A 20,361-nucleotide genomic window follows, 5' to 3' on the forward strand; every position below is an offset into this window, starting at 1 on the left:
GTTGACAGTGGTGCCCTCACTCATTTGCTTGCTTTCAGCATATTGCAATGTATTGCAATCAATGTGTGCCCACTTAAGTGGTTTTACGGATTATATTATCTGGTGTTAACTAAACTAACCCTTATAAAATGGACAAGTGGCTTAAAAAGATTCCTGCAAAGAGGCCACAGATTGAAGATAAAACTAATAATGTGAGCACAGACAAATGACAAGAAGATGGCAGAGCTGACACTTCTCCTACTCCTGGTACAAGCTCTTAATCAGCCGCATTACAAGGTAAAAACAATGACAAGCTAATCCGGTCTGAAAAGAAGTTGGCCAAAAAAATAAAATTATCAAAGACTATTTGAAGTATGGATTTATATCTGCTATCATTAACAATGGACCTCACCCTAAGTGTATATTGTGCTTTGAGACGTTAGTGACACTGTGAAGCCATCAGAATTAGCAAGACATTTTAAAACTAAGCATCCAGAACATGAAGACAAACCTCTACATTTTTTTCAGCAATGTTTCAAGCTATGTGGTATTTGATCCAGTACTTTACAATATTTCACTGAACTTAATGATAAATGTTTAGAAGCCTCCTTTGAGGTTTCTTACTTCATAGCAAAAGGCAAAAAGCCACATACCACTGGGGAAACATCTGTTCTTCCTGCCACACTAAAAATGGCTGAAATAATACACAGAAAGCAATATGGAGGCAAACTAAAAGGCACTCCTTTGTCAGCAAACACTGTTGGAAGATGCCTTGCTGAAGATTTGAAGAAACAAGTATCAGTACAAATTACACAGTGTGAGAGGCTTGCTATGCAGCTGGATGAAAGTACAGATGTTTCTAATATGTCTCAGCTTATGGTATTTGCTAGATTCTGTTTCCATAGCGAAATACATGAAGAACCCCTTTCTGTGAGCCACTAAAGGGAAGATCTACCAGAGAAGCTATATTCTCAACAGTAAATTACTTCTATAATAAAAATGTTTTATGGAAAAGATGTGCAAGTGTAACGACCAGTGGAGCAGCTGCTTTGACTAAGAAAAGTACATAGATAGCACCACACCTGAAATTCATTCACTGCATTGTTCATAGGCAAGCTATTGCCACAAAGAAATGGGAGCCAGATGTGCGCAAAGTGCTACAGGATGTCATTGATATGGTTAATTTCATAAAAACAAGACCTTGAAACAGTAGAATCTTTACAATACTTCGTAATGAGATGGGGAGTGACCATGAAAATCCTTTGTAGCATACAAACATTTGCTGGTTATCTTGTGGCAATGGGCTTTTAAGAAAGTTGTAGAATTTAAAAACCAGTTACACTTTTTTCTTTTACAAAAAGACAAGTGTTCTGAATTTGCTGATCTTTTCTGTGATGACAAGCGTCTGTCAGTAGTAGGTTACCTAGCAGTTATTTTCAAAAAAATAAACACACTTAATGTATCCCTTCAAGGTGAAAGCGATGTTCTAACAGTGGGTGAGAAAGTAACTGCTTTTCAAAAGAAACTTGTGGAAATTTTGTGAATTTGTTGCCAAATACAATGTGTCACCTACAAAAACTCTCATACGTGTACACTTAAAAAACTTGCAAACAGAACTTTCTAACCTGTTTAAAAATCTTCCAGATTAAGAGTTTTAGTGGGTTTTGAACCCTTTTGTTCAAGAGATAAAAATTCAACACCTTCTGATTAGTTTGCAAGAACAACTGATTGGCAACAGGGAAGATGGAAATTTACTATCCAAATTTCAACAAAAATCTTTGCATAAGTGGTGGATGGGATTGAAAAAATAGTATCATGATTTAGAAAGCACAACCAATGATGCATTTCTTGCATTTGGATCTATGTATCTTTGTGAGATATCTTTTTCAGCTATGACAGCCATTAAGACCAAGTATCGAAACAAACTGAACATAGAACCCAGACCTTTGAATCGTCATATCACAAAGTGTTAAACCAAGATTTTCAAAAACAAAGAATACAAATATTTTAGTGAGAACAATTTTTTTTGTTCCATTAATAAACAAAACAAATTATTTTAAAAATTTTATCTCATCCTTTTTTAATTTCTATTTTTCGTGTATGTTTCATATTGTACATAATATATTATGTAGTATATGTATACTACATATTATGTAATATATAGTAGTACATGTATATAATTTTTAAATAAATATATATATATTGGGGGTTAGGTGCTCAAAAATTTTTATTGATAGGGGTGCACAATCAAAGAAGTTTGGAGACCACTGCTCTAGAAGACTATTTAGAAGCCTCTCTCATGCTAGAACATTACACTTCTGATTTTAACTTTGCTCCCTTTGCAACTCTTTCTAGGGGTCCTTTTCAGCATTGAGGTCACTTCTACATACTTTGCTGTGCGCAATTATTGGAGAGGTTTCTTTGCAGCTACCTTTAGTGCCTTCATTTTCCGAGTTCTTGCTGTTTGGAACAAGGATGCAGGTAAGCTAAGAACCATTCCTACTCTCTTTGTACAAAGGTTGCTCTATTAATTTATTATTTTCCATCTTCCTCAAAAGCACAACTTTGTTCAAAACTTCTGCCATGACATGTGACTTCCAATAGTACAGAAGGAAAGAGAAGGGGAAGTATCTTATGTCATCCATTGTACAACCCAGCCTATTCCTAGGTGTGCTGAGGATATGACTGAAAAATGACTAAATATGAGTCCTTGGCAAGTAAGAGAGCCCCTGAGGTGGGATTTTTGCCTCTACCCAGCATAATGTCAAGGCTGCAAACATAGAGGTATCCCATCACAGAGGATGTAATACATACTACAGTGCATGCTGCTGCGATCTGCTGGAAATGCCGTGGTCTGCTTTGGTCATCTTTTGACTACAAGCATAAAAACCAAATAGTCTAGAAAATGTAGATGGTAAAATGATTAGGATGCTACAGGATTGGTAGGGTGTGACTGAAGATCCTGAAAAAATAACTGTCTCAAGCAACTTGTCTCAAGCAACTGAAAAGCATGAGGGCAGAGAGAAATAGCACAGAACAAACTTGGTCAGGAGAGCATTAGCAGGACTACTAGTGTGGGAACAGTGACTTTCCATTTGCGGATGCTGAAATTGCAAGGGACCAGCTGTTTCAGCTGAATATTCTAAAGTCCCTGGGGCCTGATGGGATTCATCCCAGAACACTGAAGGAGACAGAGGATGTTATGGCAGGACCCCTGTTGATCATCCACCAAAGGCCTTGGGTGTCTCGGGTGGTTCCTACTCACTGGAAGCTAGCCAATGTTATTCCAGTCTGCAAAAAGGGCATGAGGGAAGACCTAGGGAACTACAGACCTGTTAGTCTAACCTCAGTTCCTAGAAAAATTGTGGAGAAGATTATACTGAGTCCTATTGAAAGGCATTTAAAGAACAATGCAATCGTCAGGCACAGCCAACATGAGTTCACAAAGGGAAAGTCCTGTTTAACTGATTTGATATCCTGCTATGATAAAGTCACCCACCTAGTGGATGAAGGGAAGGTAGTGGATGTAGTTTTTCTGGATTTTAGTAAGGCTTTTGATACTGTCCTTCACAGCATCCTTCTGGACAAGTTGTCCAACTGTGGGATGAGCATGTTCCAGGTGCACTGGGTGAAGAAATGGCTGAAGAGCAGAGCTCAAAGGGTTGTAGTGAATGGGGCTACATTTGGCTGGCAACTGGTCATGAGCAGTGTTCCTCAGGGCTCAATTCTAGGGCCAGTCCTGTTCAATATATTTATCAGCGATCTGCATGCAGGAGTTGAATGCACCATTACCAAGTTTGCCGATGATACCAAACTGGGAGGTGCTGTTGACTCTCCTGAGGGACAAGAGGCCTTGCAGAGGGATCTAGATAGATTGGAGCATTGGGCTATGATTAATAGGACAAAACTTAATAACTCCAAATGCCAGATTCTGCACCTGGATGGAGTAATGCCGGGCACAAGTATAAACTGGGAGAAGAGTGGCTGGAGAGCAGCCCTGCAGAAAGGGTGTGCTGGTCAACAGCAGGCTCAATATGAATCAGCAGTGTGCCCTGGCAGCCAAGAGGGAAAATGCATCCTGGGTTGCATCAAACACAGCACAGCCAGCCGGTCAAAAGAGGTGATTATCCTGCTGTATTCAGTGTTGTTGCGGCCTCACCTTGAATACTGTATGCAGTTCTGGGCCCCACAATTTAAGAAGCATGTGAAGGTTCTTGAACGCATCCAGAAGAGGGCAACAAAGCTGGTGAAAGGGCTGGAAGACATGTCCTATGAGGAACAGCTAAGGACTTTGGGCTCAGCTAGTTTGGAGAAAAGGAGGCTGAGGGGCAACCTCATTGCTCTCTACAGCTTCCTGAGGAGGGGAAGTGGAGAGGGAGGTGCTGATCTCTTCGCCCTGGTATCCAGTGATAAGACACATGGGAATGGTTCAAAGCCACGCCAGGGGAGGTTTAGGCTGGACATTAAGAAGCGCTTCTTTACCAAGAGGGTGGTCAAACACTGGAACTGGTTTCCTAGAAAGCTAGTCGATGCCCCATGACTGTCAGTGCTTAAGAGGCATTTGGACAATGCCCTTAATAATATGCTTTAACTTGGTCAGCCCTGAAATGATCAGGAAGTTGGGCTAGGTGATCTTTGTAGGTCCCTTCCAACTGAAATATTCTATTCTATTCTATTCTATTCTATTCTATTCTATTCTATTCTATTCTATTCTATTCTATTCTATTCTGTTCGATTCGATTTTAGATACTGTGGGAATGGCAGAAGGCTGCCATTTCTTTGTAAACTTCTTGCTTATCATGTCTTTATCTTTTATTCTTGGAGTTATATCTATTTTATTTATCTCAGCTCCATGTGGGCAGTTCCCTCTTATTTAAAACTGCTATAACTTATGTCTCTCGACTTCACAGGGCTGGATTTTTTTTGTGCTAAAACATTATTTGGCTTGAATATTCTCTTGAATGTAGAAGTGACTGCACTTTCTACTTGAATATAGAAAGTGACATCTTTGTCTGTGAAACACTACCTCATATTGAAGGGTATTCACCCATCAGATCTGTCACAAAAACCACACCTTTCTGTTCTTTCCAGAGGAAAATATAAGAAATTCAAAGACAGATGACAGGAGATAATCTCCTATCCTTCACTTTATCTACTTAGCTCCCTTGCTGATTTCTCAAATCATTAGAAATCAGCTTAATCCTGAAACATCTTAATTGCTGTTCCTTCTTCAAAATCATCCAGACAACTTTAACACCCACCTTAATGGCTCCTTACAGTCTGCTTCGTTGACTGTGTGGGTTAAAAAGTCCCATGATCAAATTGCCCATGAAAAATAGTTCCTTTTCATAGTTCTGAATTTTCTTTCTCTGTGTTGCCAGTCTCCTTGTCCTTGTATTAAGGAACTAGAAACTTTTGTCTAGCTACATCATTCATTATTTTATGATCCTTTATCATGCCTGCTCTAACTTATCTTTCATGTCTTTTCTTGCTCATTTCCTTCTGAAAGTTACAAGCCAGGTCTTTTCAGTCTTTGTTCATGCAAGGGTTTTTCTCAGGCTCCCTCTCTGATATCTTCACAGTCTCTAAAGTCTCGTCTACTCCCAGAAGTTATGCACTTGGTAGATAAGTGGGCGTCTTTGTGCTAGTTTCCTGTACGGCTGCTATTATCATGTAGTAAGAAAGCTTTTGTATGAGGTGGGTTAACGTACTTGAAAGTGGAAGAAACTGCTTCCCTTAATGTGCACTATGTACATCTACCTGTAATGTTCATGTGGAACATGTAAACTTGCAAATTCATACATAACATGTGAACTAAGTTTTCTGCTTAGGCAATCATTTACCATCTTCTTCTAGAATGTTTTTGAGACAAAATGATCAGAGTTCCAAGCAGATGTGGCTATCAAATGGATTTACTGGAAGGCATTACAATACTGCAATGCAATACTGTGCATTATAATACCATATTTATGCAGCTTTTACACATTTCTAGCAGCTGCAGTTAGGAAAAAGGTAAAAAGACCATTTTCTTTTTAGTACTGTCTACACTGATACAAATCTCTTTCTTGAAATACTATTGTTAAATTAGATTCCTTTCTAATGTATCAATAATCTTCCCCCACTGTATTACTTTGCATTTATCAACACAGAACATCGCCTTTCTCATGCAGTCCTCTCTGCTTCCAACCAGGGTAAACTGATTCAGTATCATGTTCAGATTTTGCTGTCTTCCTCAGAAATTCATAATCATAGAATCATAGAAAGATTTAATTTGGAAGAGACCCCTGGATCTCTCTACTCCAAACTCCTGCTTACAGCAGGGACAACTTTCCATTGCCTCTCTGGGCCTCTGGTCCAGTGTTGAACCATCTGTCCAAAAAGAAACATTTGCTCATTATATGTAGGTAAAATTCCTTTGTTGGAAGTTGTGTCTTCTTTCCTGCACTGTGTCATTCCACCTTCCCCATGAGGTAGGGGAGACTGCTGTTAGAACCCCCTTGGGCCTTCTCATTTCCAGGCTGAGTAAAGCTAGTTCCTGCAGCCTCTCCCTGTGCCTATGCCCTGGACCATCTCAGGGCTCGCCACTGAACTCTCTCCAGTTTTGTAACATTTCATTTGTACTGGGTTTTCTAGATGTGGCTTCTTCAGTGTCATATAGAAGGAAAGAATCACCACTGTCAACTAGCTGGTTGTGCTTTTGCTGATGTGGCCCAGTATGCGGTTAGCTTTCCTTGCCACAAGGGCACATATTAAGCATCGTATCCACCAGGATCCACTGGCATGACAGCAGAGCTTTTCCTGTTCACTAGGCCACCAAACTGTATTGATGCATGTGCCATTCCAGGTGCAGGACTAAATATTTGAATTTATGATGTTCTTCATGGTCAGCTACTCCAGTCTGTGGAGACCACTCTGAATGAAGCCCTCCAAGTGACAAACTTGTCTCCCTCCCCAGTTCAGTATTGTCACTGATGAGTGAGTTCCATCCTGTCATCCAGGACATTGATGCAGATGTTGAACAGAATCAGCTCCAATATTGACCTCTGAAGAAATCCATTCAACACCACAGGGCCCCAAGACAAAAATTAGCAACTCCTGCTACATGTATACTACGACATGTATCATTACATGTCTGAAATGATAAACTCACTTTTTTTCTCTCTCTGGGCTAGCTTCTGATCCATTCCTATTCCATCCAATATTTTGCCTTTTGCTGTTTGTGATCATTGGACCTCCACATGAGTCTCCACAGCCTCATGTGGGACCTCTCAATAATCTAAATAAATACCATTCCTCTTAATCTGGTTTTACTGTTTTATTAAACAAACTCCACATCACAAAGTTTTTATTAATTTGAATTATCCTTCTGAATTTTTTCTTTGGCTTTGAGGTTCAAAACATGTATTTCCAGTGTTGTGCTTGCTTTTAAAATCTATATGAATTTAACCGGTTTGCGAGGTGCTAATGCACAGCTCTCTTTATACTTTACCATCTTGCTCCACAACCTTCTTAAACACTTAAGCTACCCATTGGTCCCCCTCCAATCCCTGGAAGCCCTGATACTCATTAGAGAAGGTGAATTATTTTTTTAAATAGCTCATCCACTTCATTCCTAATCTGCCTCAGATCTTAATGCCTTTTAAGTCTGCAGCTTATTTAACACCTCTTTTATTGTCAATTTTTACATCCAAGCTGCATCATTGCTATCAAGCAGGTAGGGAAGCAATCACATCAGAGTAGATGGGTGCAAATAAGTTGTGTAGCATCTCACCAAAATTCTTTTCTTTCTTAGATCCACAAAATCTTTGCTGGCTTCTGGATATTGATGGCTTTGTTGGCTGGTTTTACACCATTATCTGTACTTTCCAAATAACATCTGGCCCATTCTGGTTGGCAGCTGCAACTTAGGCCCCTGTTTGCTAATCATGGAAGACTGGAGTTCTGCAATTTGCAGGATTTCTCTTTTACCAGACAGAGGAGAGGTGGGCCTGTGTGAACCTCATGAGGTTCAACAAGGCCAAGTGCAAGCTCCTGCACCTGGGACGGGGCAACCTCCGATATCAATACAGGCTGGGGCATGAAGGGATTAAGAGCAGCCCTGTGGAGAAGGACTTTGGGGTGCTGGTGGATGAAAAGCTGGACATGAGCCAACAATGTGCACTTGCAGCCCAGAAAGCCAACCGTATCCTGGGCTGCCTCAAAAGAAGCATGGCCAGCAGGTCGAGAGAGATAATTCTGCCCCTCTACTCTGCTCTGGTGAGACCTCACCTGGAGTACTGCGTCCAGCTCTGGAGCCCTCAGCACAAGAAGGACATGGACCTGTTGGAGCGGGTCCCGAAGAGGGCCACAAAAATTATTTGAGGGCTGGAGCACCTCTCCTATGAGGACAGGCTGAGAGAGTTGGGGTTGTTCAGCCTGGAGAAGAGAAGGCTGTGGGGAGACCTTATTGCGGCCTTTCCGTACTGAAAGGGGGCCTATAGGAAGGATGGGGACAATCTTTTTAGCAAGGCCTGTTGTGACAGGACAAGGAGTACTGGATTTAAACTAAAGAAGAATAGATTTAGGCTGGCTATAAGGAAGAAATTTTTTACAGTGAGGGTGGTGAAGCACTGGAAGGGGTTGCCCAGAGAGGTAGTGGAGGCCCCATCCCTGGCAACATTCAAGGTCAGGTTGGATGGGGCTCTGAGCAACCTGATCTGGTTAAAGCTGTCCCTGCTCCCTGCAGTGGGGTTGGGCTAGATGATCTCTAAAGGTGCCTTCCAACCCAAAGCATTCTATGATTCTATGATTCTACCATGTCTTGAGTCTTCATCTTATTTGCCATAGTGTTTTACATCTTGCCTTAGTCTTGCTCTTTCTGATCACTTCTATACATGGCTCAGTGGTGTTTTAAAGTTCAAAGGTTTTTTAAGTAGACTTTCCCATTAGCTAGACTTTCTCATTTCTTTTTACTTGTCTTAACTTTCACCTTGTAGGAGTTAGACAGCTACTCTAAACTAGTAGAGTTTGTAGCCAATGGAGAGGAAAGGGCTTAGCCATGCAGTTTCAGGATGGCTTAGTCACTCAGGAAAGAGGATGACGATAGGTGGGATGAATCTTTCTGTAGGAATCTCTTTCTGTCTTGTGGGAGTAGAGAGGGAACCTAGACAGAGTCAGACTAAATGCTGTGACTATTTCCTTTTGCCCTGGTCGTCTTTGCTTCCCTGTAGCAAAAATCTTTGAAAGTGAGCCCTACTATACATTTAATGCACTGTCATTTAGTGGCTTGGACTGTCTGTTTTCTAAAACTAAAATGATGATCCCTTTCTTGGGTTGATTTCAGAAAAAATAGGACATCCTGCTTTTCACCATCTTCCCTCCCTGACTATTCTTCCACCTCTCCCTTGTACCATCTCTGTGTTCGTTGGACTCCTCCATTCAACTCACTTCCCTGGCAGAGGACTAATCCAGAAAAATAGCAGATAGGTTTTCTGGTAGGTTTTAATGAGGTGAAAGAACTCAATGAAGGCTTTGACATATGTCAGAGTGGGCCAAATGGGAGGGGAGAACAGTGCAGCCAGGAGGGAAGGAACAGGGTGAAGAGGCAGGGGTAAGATCTTCCCATTTTGGATAGTAGCATGCTGTTAGACAGGTTTAGCTATCTTAGGTAATGTAACCCACAGACATCTGATTAAATCATCTCTCTAAACCTGGTCCTGTCTGACCAATTAACAAGTAATTAATGCCTCCTGTAATTATCATGTAATGCTAGATTTTCACTGCTTCTTTTCTTTCATTATTGTGCAAATAATTCCTTCATCCAGGGCAAGTTCGGATTTATATCCATCCTCATTCAGCTGCATTTCCATGCTGCACTAGATTTGTAATTTGTACTTCACCTATTGGCATACAGAAACTTACTGTTTCCACACAATTAGGTACCTCCAGGTAAAAGCAGGACAGGTTTCAACATCTGAGTCATTTAGCAGTGGAGCACTACCAGGAGAGGTGAGCTGGAGAAGATGGGGCTTAGGTCATCTTTTCCATCTCTGATTTCTAAGACTTTCGTTCTTTTGGTACCAGTCAAAAATTTTGCAGATATAACTTCAGAGGGGATCTGAGTTTTGTTTCTAGAAGGCAATCACAACTGTGCATGAAACAGCTTCTCCAGATATGTAAGCACTGCCTGCCTTGGCAAAGAGAGTTTTGAGAGTCAGTGAGTATAGTGGGAAGAGGTTTTATTTCCTAAAGAACGGATGGTAGAAGAAAAGAAATAAAAGAAAACCCTTTAAAATTCTGTGATTATAGCTAAAAAAAAATATACATTCTTTGAAAACAAACCTATACCATCTAGAGTGCTAGGGTTGCAAATGCTCAGAAATAGGCACTACTAAAATCAGAGCAGTCTGCCAATCTGTAATATTGCATATAATGTCATGAAACCACACAGGAGCATGAATATAACTAGTTCCCCTGTCCCTAGCTTTTATGGCATTTAACTTCTCACCTCTTTATTCCCTTTCCTGCTCTACCTCTTTCTTCTCTCACAGTTACCATCACAGCCCTGTTCAGAACGAACTTTCGCATGGATTTCCCCTTTGATCTGCAAGAGCTGCCAGCATTTGCTGTAATAGGGTAAGTTCCCAGGAGCCTGGCTCCTTGCTCTACAAAGGTTGTCATGTGAGCTCTGTTAGGAATTCCTCTGCAAAACAGTTACAGCTCTTTTAAACAGTTTGATTATCACAATTAAGGCCTCTGCTTGTTGGGATTCCTCCTTCAGAAATGGTGCCCATGTAACACAATGGGTAAGGAAGGAAATGTGGGTATTATCAAGCTATTTGTTGTTTCTTTTCAATATGTCTTTTTCAGAAATTAAGTTCTGGAAAAAAAACGTAAGTCTGACTTGGTCTAGGTTCTGGGTATAGATTTACTGAATGGCCCTTGAACCATGTTGATGGTGTCCCCAGATGAACTGACCCAACAAGTATGGCCTTTTCACTTGACAAAAATGGGACAAAAGATTTTACCAGGAAGTTTCCCTTTTACAAGGTCAGAATGGTTACCCTTGTCAAGAGAGGTTGGTACACTTGACGTGGTGGCAAGGGTAACTGAACCGTAATTGGATCCAGCGAGAAAAACAGTTACTTTATTAAGATTAGTGTCAGTTTTATTTTATTTATGGTAATATCTGAGTCGGTTTCATTTGTGGAGGAAATTTTGGAAAAAAAAAGAATGAACTTAAGAAAAATGAGAAGAGAATTGGGAGATACTAGAGAAAAACTGAGTTTGGAATTGCTGTGAGGAAAAGTCTTGGGTTAGAGCTTCCAAGAGGCTCCAGGGAAATCTGCAGAGCAGTAGTGAAAGGAATACACTGTAGGAGCAAATACCCGTGCTGGCATTGTGAACATACTCTGTTGCAAGACCTGGGTCCAAGACCAGAAATAGAGCTGAGGTTTTCCAACTCCTTTTAGTAGGCTGCTCTCATATTTATTTACTTGAATATGAACTCAAGTGGGATTTTTTGGAAGACATCAAATAAATTGAAAATCTATGCATATACAGGAGTTTTTGCTAGTAATCATATGTATCCATGTTGTTGTTCTCCTTAAATAGACTTGCATGCTGAACTCGGGGGGATCTATTTGTTTAGATTGGCAAGGACAAAGGTAGTCTTTATAATTTACAGCTGATAGAATGCAAAACTTCTTGTCATACTGTTTTGAATGGAGTTGGCAGAGCTGTTCTTTTTGCAGTACTGCACATAGTCTAGGAAAGGAGTATACGACAACTGTGAAATGCTTTCAAATGCCTGGGTGTCCAAAGTGGTAGTTTAAAAAAAAAAGCTGAAGACTTGGATAGTCTTGGATAAAGTCCTGATGCCAACTTGGAATGCTCCAAATTCTCTTAACATTATGTCTCAAAATTGAACTCTCTTTCTGTCCAACATATTTCTTCACTTTCAGGTAGGACAAAAAAACTGAACCAGCCAAAGCACTATCAACAGGTAGATCTTGTTCTTCCGTGTCAGCAAATGTTGTTGATTTGCAAAATGTATACAGGAAGAGCACTTCTATTTTATTGACAAACTGATAGGCAGGAATGGAGGGATCTATTTTTTAATATAAAGTATTATAAAGAAATTCAGGTCACTGTGCATCCCTTAGGCTTCTACTGCCTAAGGGACTGGTCTGTTTTAACAGTAGTGCTAAACAGTGCTGGTTTGAAATATTTAAGAGAAGCTCATTGGACATATTTGTCTTTATATTTAGTTTAAACTTGTTTCTATGCAATTTTTAAATGATCAAGCAGGATTTTTTCAACATACAACTTTTTAAGTAAGCTAAATTAATCTTTGAATGAGATTTGGCAAAGGCCTCCATAACACATAACAAAGGAAGAGTCCATTAATTTTAAAAATTAATAGAACGAAAATGTTATGTTTATCCTCAGTATTCTGTGGGTTAGTTATTTGCCACATAAAGTAACACTTCCCCTTACCAATTCTACATGCACTCTTTTTTCACTCTTTTTTTTTTTCCTTTACCTTTGAGTATTAGGCCCTATTTATCCAGGTCTCATTAAGCTAGAGAGTACAAGAATCAAGGCCAGTCCTTAGACAACTATATTTTTTTGGCTTTATTAGGATCAGGAACATAGGCCTAAGTGATTAAGATCATAGAGATGATGTACTTTTCTTTAGGCACAAGAGTTGCTATTACTTTTAGTATTTGATGTAGGTATATAATTTTGCTGAATTAAACTCCCTTCATTTTCACTATCTCCTGTTCCAACCTGATATCTAAGTTCCAACAGTACTGGTCTTTGCCCAGTTACTCTTCTCCAGCCTCCACTGAGATCTGTCAGTCCTTTTTTGTGATTATTTTTACAGATTATATGTTGTCATGGTTTAGCCCCAGACAGCAACTAAGTACCACGCAGCCGCTCGCTCACTCCCCCTACACTGATGGGATGGGGGAGAGAATTGGAGGAGTAAGAGTGAAAAAAACCCACTCCTGGGTTGAGATAAGAACAGTTTAATAATTGAAATAAAGTAAAATAATAATGATAATAGTAACAATATAATAATAATAATAATATACAAAGCAAGTGATGCACAATGCAATTGCTCACCACCCGCCGACCGATACCCAGACAGTTCCCGAGCAGCGATCACTGCTCCCCAGTCAACCCTCCCCCCAGTTTATATACTGAGCATGACGTCATATGATATGGAATAGCCCTTTGGTCAGTTTGGATCAACTATTCTGGCTGTGCCCCCTCCCAGTTTCTTGTGCACCTGGCAGAGCATGGGAAGCTGAAAAAGTCCTTGACTGGCATAAGCAGTACTTAGCAACAACTAAAACCTCAGTGTGTTATCAACATTCTTCTCATTCTAAATCCAAAACACAGCACTATGCCTGCTACTAGGAAGAAAATTAACTGTATCCCAGCCGAAACCAGGACAAAGTTTTTATAGATGAGATTTCCCCCTTTAAGCAAGAGAATATTTAAGTGGTAAAATGGCATTGTGTGACAAAGAGGTCCAAAATAATCTCTTCCCTTTCATCAGGGAGTCAATGTCTTCAAGTGAATTGCTGTAGGAGTAACCCTCTAGGTGACATTTAAAAGACTTCATAAACAGCTGAAGATGAAAACCACTTAAACTCAGTTTCTTGGTTGATGGTTTGTGTAGTATCCATTATTTGGTATAATTTTATTTCATTTTCCCCACTTCAGGATATGTTCTGGATTCCTTGGAGCATTTTTCGTTTATCTCAATCGCCAAGTGGTCCTATGCATCCGGCGTCATACAGCTCTGAGCCAGTTTCTCACCAAATAGTGAGTGCCTTTGAAGATATTCTCTTTAGGGACCAGGTTTTTATATCTTACTGGTACTGGATAGTAATAAATGCTTTCTGGAAGACAGCAGAACTATTTCAAGTGTAAGAGAGTAAAAATATGGGAAACTGAAATTATATGAGAATAAGATACCTGCAAACATCAAGATAATTTGTTCCGAGCTGCATTTTCTTCTTGACCAGCCCCAATAGTTTCAAATAGCTTCTTGATTTAGAAGGGACGCTCTGTAATATTCATTAAGAGGTGTTGTGGTTTAACCCGTCGGCAACTAAGCACCACACAGCCACTTGCTCACCCTCCCCTGCCCCCCCGGTGGAATGGGGGAGAGAACTGGGATTAGTCCAGCATGTGGAGGCAGCTTAGTCTCATGTTGTCTTAGTGCCCATGAATTGTCACAGTGTACCTGGATACCCATCCTGGGTTTGGACACAGCAGTAGGAAAACACAGATGGCTTCAGCCTGCTGTCCAGCTATGTCCCACTGGCCCAGCACAGCTAGACTCACTAGCCACCAAGGACACTTTCCCAAAAATTGCGACAGTCAGCAATTCAATGGAAAGAAAAGCAGTTTTTCTTGTAAGAATTAATGCAATGGAGAAGGCATGCAGAAACCTATGAAAAAAGCCTACATTTAAATACACTAGGACAGGATTCATTGCATGGAGGATGAAGAGGCAAGACTGGCATAATTAGGACAAATGGAGGAGGTGCAGGCTTTTGACAATAGGTCAACACATCATTTTAAATACACGTGCCCCCTGTGTATTCAAGTCTGTGCATTTTGTACATCCCTCTCTCCCTCCATCCCTCCCATTACATTAATTCTGATGGGAAAAATGGCTTTGCTGACAGTTGTACTCTCTATGAATAATGATGATCAGTGGAGCAGGGCATTAAATTGCCAGTAACTCCAAAGCAATGGATACAGATGGGGCAGAGAGCTTTCACAGAAATAGCATTCATAGTCCTGAAGTGATAGTGCTACGAGAAAAAAATGTGAGGTTATAGTTTAATAAGCTTTTCTTTCTTTTCAGCCGCCTCATATACCCTGGGGTTATAACCTTCCTTATAGCAACTGTGACCTTTCCTCCAGGATTTGGGCAGTTCATGGCAGGAGAGGTGAGAGCAGGATGTGTATTTGCAATTCTGGGCAGTTCTGTGGAACAATCTCCCCTTATCCGGTGCCCCAATAAACCATAAGGTTTTATGTTATGGAAAGGGGAAGAAAGATTTGGGAGGAGTTTGGACTGAGGAGGGACTATATTCTGAGACTTACGGTCTCTGATATCTCCTTCATATGAAACTTGAAAAAGGTCCACTCTCCTAATCAAGTAATAAAGAAGATGTTACCCCATGTGTGAAAGTAGTTGTCCTTTCACCAGTTCAGATAAAGTCCCATCTCTCTTCCTGAAGATTAAAAATGTGAATTACCAAAGTAAACATGCCTTCCACTTTCTTGGAACAGAGGTAAAATATTTATTCCATCTAATCTCATGGCTCATGCCTGGTTTTTTTGCTGTTTAGTTGATGCCACGGGAAGCCATCAGCTCTCTCTTTGATAACTATACCTGGGCAAGATACACAGGGGACCCTCAGATCCTAGGGAAATCTGCTGCCTGGATCCATCCCAAAGTCAGTGTTTTCATCATCATCCTGCTTTTCTTCCTCATGAAGGTAGGAAACCCAGTTCATCATAACCCTTCTCCACTCGGAGTGAATGTTCTTGATCCTTTGTAAAATAGTTTGTGAACTACCAGTGAGGACTTGCTGGATATTGAATGAAGCACTACAACTGAAATGGGGTCTTACATCTTTTGAAGTGATTGTTGCCCACCTTGAATGCAGGATTACCTAAATTATTAGGAAATATTTCCTGGACTTAACATAGTGACCTTTTTCACTGCTCCCTAGGTCATCTTCCTCATGCATCCTGCTGAATGACCTTCTGTACCCACTGTGTAGTAGTGGGTAGGGAGGACTATGTCAGGAAAGATTTCTCAGCTTCCAGAAAAATAAGTAGTTGAGTAAAAAGCTCTCAGATAATTTGTATTTGGTCTAAATAAAGTCTGATACTGTCTACTTAATATTCCTGATTACAGATAGGAGACAAATAAGAATACGCAAGCACAACCTATAGTTGCGTGAGGCTCAAGGATTTGTTAGCAGTACTGTAACTTGATGGAGAAATGCAGCTGAAAACAGTTTTGCTCACTTCTTGGAAAGCAACAGTGAATTAAATGTTCTGAGCTGACGTGGTCTGTGGAAGTTGCAACTGTTCAGCCTCTGAAAGGATCAGCTGTATAACTGACACATGACAGAGCAAGAGAAGAGATTTGAAAGAAGAAAACATTATATTCCAGTATTTAAAATACAAGTAGCAAGAAAGAGGTTTTGCTAAGGGGCAGGGGTGGAGATAAAAGGGTAAAAATATCATAGAAAGTGTGGGTTTCTTTGTTGCAAAGGAGCAAAAGAGGTGAGGCCACCTTGCAATATCAGTTGAACATTTCAGTAGATCAGGAATGGACATCAATGATTGATTGACACAGCTGATTCCACCTAAAGTAAAACACTATCAAATTTCTGACAGACAGTTAAAGGTTCTGCTTCTGTGATAATTCTGATTGTAGAGTACCAAGTGGATAAGGTCTTATTTAAAAGAGGGATGGACCACAAGGTGTATCTATCCTTAGTCCATCTGTTCTCCTTTGGAAGAGTTGTATCCTCAGACACTAGATTCATTGGCCTTGTCCATTAACTAAAGGCTTCCTCAACTCACTAGATAACTGCTCCAAGCAGTTTATTTTCTTCTGGGTATATTCAGAGTTGGGATAGACCACATAAAAAAGAAACTGTTGTTTCGACTCTGGGCAAAGACTTGGCCTGATTCACCACTGCACTATAGTCCCAATTCTTAGCTGCATTTGGCCTGGGTTTGGTAGTGCAAAGACAGAGCTTAGTTAGCGGTACTCCACTTCTGCAGCTTCCTGGCCTCTGTAGCCAGCCAGGAACTTCTCCTCTGGAATATTCAAATGCCTTATGGAAGGAAGCGCAACAGCCAGTATCAAATTGATGGTTCAACCCATCCTCCCAGCATGGTCCTCTACCATGAGCTGAAAGATGCTGTTCTGCTGACTCTTTGTTACCTTTGTAGAGGGCTTTCCTAAATGGAAGGCTACATCCTGGCTTCATTTTCCCTTTTATGCCAACCATCCTATAAGAGTTACAGAGGAAAAGCTGTCTCGGGTGGATTTCCTCTCACCAAACTGACTGTCTACAGATTAGTATCTTGTCTACAGCTACAACAATGTCTGCAGAGGCATCACCTCCTCAGAGGTGAACATTGAACAGGAAGGATTTGCCCACTCTGAGGAGCATATGGTCCTGAAATACCTGAAAGTATTGCTGAACCATGGCTGTCTCTCTCCCATGGATGATACTGCTGCAGCAAGGGATATCTTACCACTACACTTCTTTGTACAAGCTTTTGAAACAGCAGCATTTTCTGTGTTTCCCCCAACTGTGAAAATCTCATCATATTGCCTGAGAATGTCTGAGCATATTGGTCTTTGAGGTGTTTGTAAGATTAGGCTGTTGCCTCCGGAAGAAGTCTATATGTGCTGGGCTAAGTGAGCATTTGAATTGGTCTTAGTAATACCAGGACAGGTTTCCGCATTTTGCCCAACATAGTGAGAGGACAAGAGGCAACAGACACAAGCTATAATAAAGGAAACTTATGACAGTGGGACTTCAGGAAAAAATTCTCCCCAGAATGTGGGGTCAGCAGTGGCACAAATGCCCAGGTGAACATTTCCATCCTTCAAGATGTTCAGAACTCACCTGAACAAGTCCCTGAGCAACCTGATCTAACTTACGAATTAGCCCTTCTGGGAGCAGGGAGTTGGGGGAGAGAGCTCCAGAGTTCTCTTCACACTGAAATCTGAGTCTGTGAAATTCTGATAGCCTTGTTCTATGAAAAGCTAAGTTGTCTGGAGCAGTAGGAAATGTCAACTTCTGAGGTCCAAGGCAAAGGAGTTCTCACGTTCATCCATCCCCATGGTGATTCAGCTTCCCTGCCACCACAGCAGTTGCCCAGAGGTCCTCTGCATCAGTGTTGGTGTGTTGCCAGAGTTCCTCCAGCTCCCCTTCACACCCCACAGCCCCTTTACCCTTCACTTTCTGGCTGAACTGCCAGATCCATCAGAACATGTCTCCTCACACATTCACAGGCTGGGCAGTAGAGTGGGGCTGCAGGAAATGCTGCTGCTGCTCAGTAACAACTGCACCCTCTGCCTCTGTTCTAGTTCTGGATGTCTGTCATTGCTACCACGATGCCAATCCCCTGTGGAGGCTTCATGCCTGTTTTTGTTCTAGGTGAGTTTCAATTTTGTGTTGCAGCATATAGGTCTGACAGGTGGAGAGGATAAGAGAGACGTTGCATACATACCCAGTAGGTTTCTTCTAGTGGATGAGGAGTCATCACTTGATGTCTATGACAAGCTCGGTTAACAGTCCATATACCCACCTTCGAGTCTCTGCTTTTGTCATTTTCCCACCCCTCAAATCCAAATGTTGAGGAGGAAATCCCTGTCCTTTTATGTAAGGAAAGCCACACTATGGGGAGGCATGCTGAGCCATGTGCTTCTAATTTCTCTGCCTCTTCACCTACAGAGACACTCTTATCCTGCAATTAGTAGTAGTTGTTCCTTTTGCCTCTGAAGGCCAACTAGAAGAGATAACCTCAAAACTAGTACCTGCAATGTAATCCACCACGTATTCATTTCTTCTGACTGAAATATGGTAACATATGGGAATTTATTGTTTTTTAACTGGTTTTAATTCCAAGACCAAAAAATAAAAATAATATGATTCTAATGTTAAGAAAGAGAGGCTATGTTAGACTAAAGTATAGAAGCTCATGAAGTTCAACATTAAGTATCCAGAGCTCTTAAATGAAGTGGTGTGCACTATGTGTGGCCTCTGGATTCTGGCAGGCAGCAGCTGAACATAAGTCAGTAGCATGCCTTGCAGTGTTGAAGGCTAACCACAAACAAGGCTGTATTAGGAAAAGCCTAGCCAGCAAGGCAAAGAAATCAGTTATTTCCCTGCATTCAGCATTTTGGACACAATTCTGGAATATTGTGCCATTCTGTGTCCACCAATACAAGAGATTTTGACAAAATGCTGTGAGTCCAGTGGAAGCCACTGAGATTGTTGGGGAGCTGGAACACAAAACAAACAAGGAGAACCTGAGGAAGTTGGGCTTGTTCAGCCTGCAGAAGAGAAGGCCAAGAGGGGAATCTAACTGCAGTCTTCACCACCTAATGCAGCAAGGGATAGAGAGGATAGAAAGACTCATCCTAGATACACAGAGTAAACAGGAGGTAAAGGCACACGTTGCAACAGAGGAAATTCTGATGGGACATCAGAAAAAAATTGTTTCCTTGGTTAAGGTGCTCAGAAAGGCTGGAGAATCTCCATCCTTGCAGACTTTTAAAGGAAAAGGCCCTGGGTGACTTGATCTCACTTTGAAATTAGCCCTGTTGTGAGCAAGGGGTCAGAACAAGACCTCCAAAAATCCCTTCCCACCTAAACTCTTCTGTAAACTGTGATTCTAGTGTTTGGACATTCATAGAATGAGTGCGTGAAGGGCCTCAACTGTGATCTGGACTGACATTGTACATATTCTGAAAATATTTCCTCCTACCTGTGAATCAAAAATACCACTGTGCGTGGTGCGCCTAAGTGGAAGAATGAGGAGTCAACTGTATTTACATATCTTAATACCAATTTGTCTTCTTGGAGTCTAACTTCTATATTTTGTAACTGAGAACTATTCTTTAGTCCCCAGTGTCATTTTAATGTAAATTTTAATTTTGTTTCTGCTAGAAAATACTCAAGTGATTGCCCAGCATAGCTACACAGCACAAGACTGGGTGTTCCTTAGATGTTAATTCCATAATTATCAGTGATATTTTCCAGGTGCTGCATTTGGGCGTCTTATTGGGGAAATCATGGCATCACTTTTTCCCAATGGGATCCTCTTTGATGGTATTGTTTATCAAATCTTACCTGGAGGGTATGCTGTCATTGGTGAGTCTCTGTGTCTTTCTTTTTCTTTGCCCGGTCCCATCCCCATGACTTTCCTGGTTGACATGACCTGCTATTTCTATATGACAGTCTTCTCTCCCTATTCCTTTTCCACCCTACCTGGGAAAGGTGCAGCAGCTCTGACAGGAGCAGTGAGCCACACTGTCTCCACTGCTGTGATCTGCTTCGAGCTGACAGGTCAGATCTCTCACATCCTCCCCATGATGGTGGCTGTCATTCTTGCCAACATGGTGGCCCAGAGTCTGCAGCCCAGCCTCTATGATAGCATCATCCAGGTGAAGAAGTTGCCCTACCTGCCAGACCTCGGCTGGAATCACATAAGGTATAGTAGTAAAACAGAGGTGGAGGTGGGGAGTGGCAAAGAAATAAAGCAGAAGAGGATGAGACCATGGGAGAGACCATAGGAGAATAAAAGGTCATGAAAAGGGGATAGTAC

The 20,361-nt window shown here is 41.2% G+C and overlaps 1 protein-coding gene across 1 annotated transcript in view; it reads left to right on the forward strand.

Moving 5' to 3' along the window:
- CLCN1 (chloride voltage-gated channel 1) overlaps positions 1-20,361 on the forward strand; it is a 47,206-nt gene that overhangs the window by 18,957 nt on the left and 7,888 nt on the right. The window contains exons 9-16 of the mRNA XM_075709906.1: positions 2,335-2,460; positions 10,509-10,593; positions 13,696-13,797; positions 14,852-14,936; positions 15,342-15,491; positions 18,119-18,188; positions 19,797-19,907; positions 20,034-20,247. Coding sequence (XP_075566021.1) covers positions 2,335-2,460; positions 10,509-10,593; positions 13,696-13,797; positions 14,852-14,936; positions 15,342-15,491; positions 18,119-18,188; positions 19,797-19,907; positions 20,034-20,247 — 943 coding nt within the window. The remainder of the gene's footprint in view (positions 1-2,334; positions 2,461-10,508; positions 10,594-13,695; positions 13,798-14,851; positions 14,937-15,341; positions 15,492-18,118; positions 18,189-19,796; positions 19,908-20,033; positions 20,248-20,361) is intronic.

This window comes from Pelecanus crispus, chromosome 1 (genome assembly GCF_030463565.1).
Source record: "Pelecanus crispus isolate bPelCri1 chromosome 1, bPelCri1.pri, whole genome shotgun sequence".
NCBI lineage: Eukaryota > Metazoa > Chordata > Aves > Pelecaniformes > Pelecanidae > Pelecanus > Pelecanus crispus.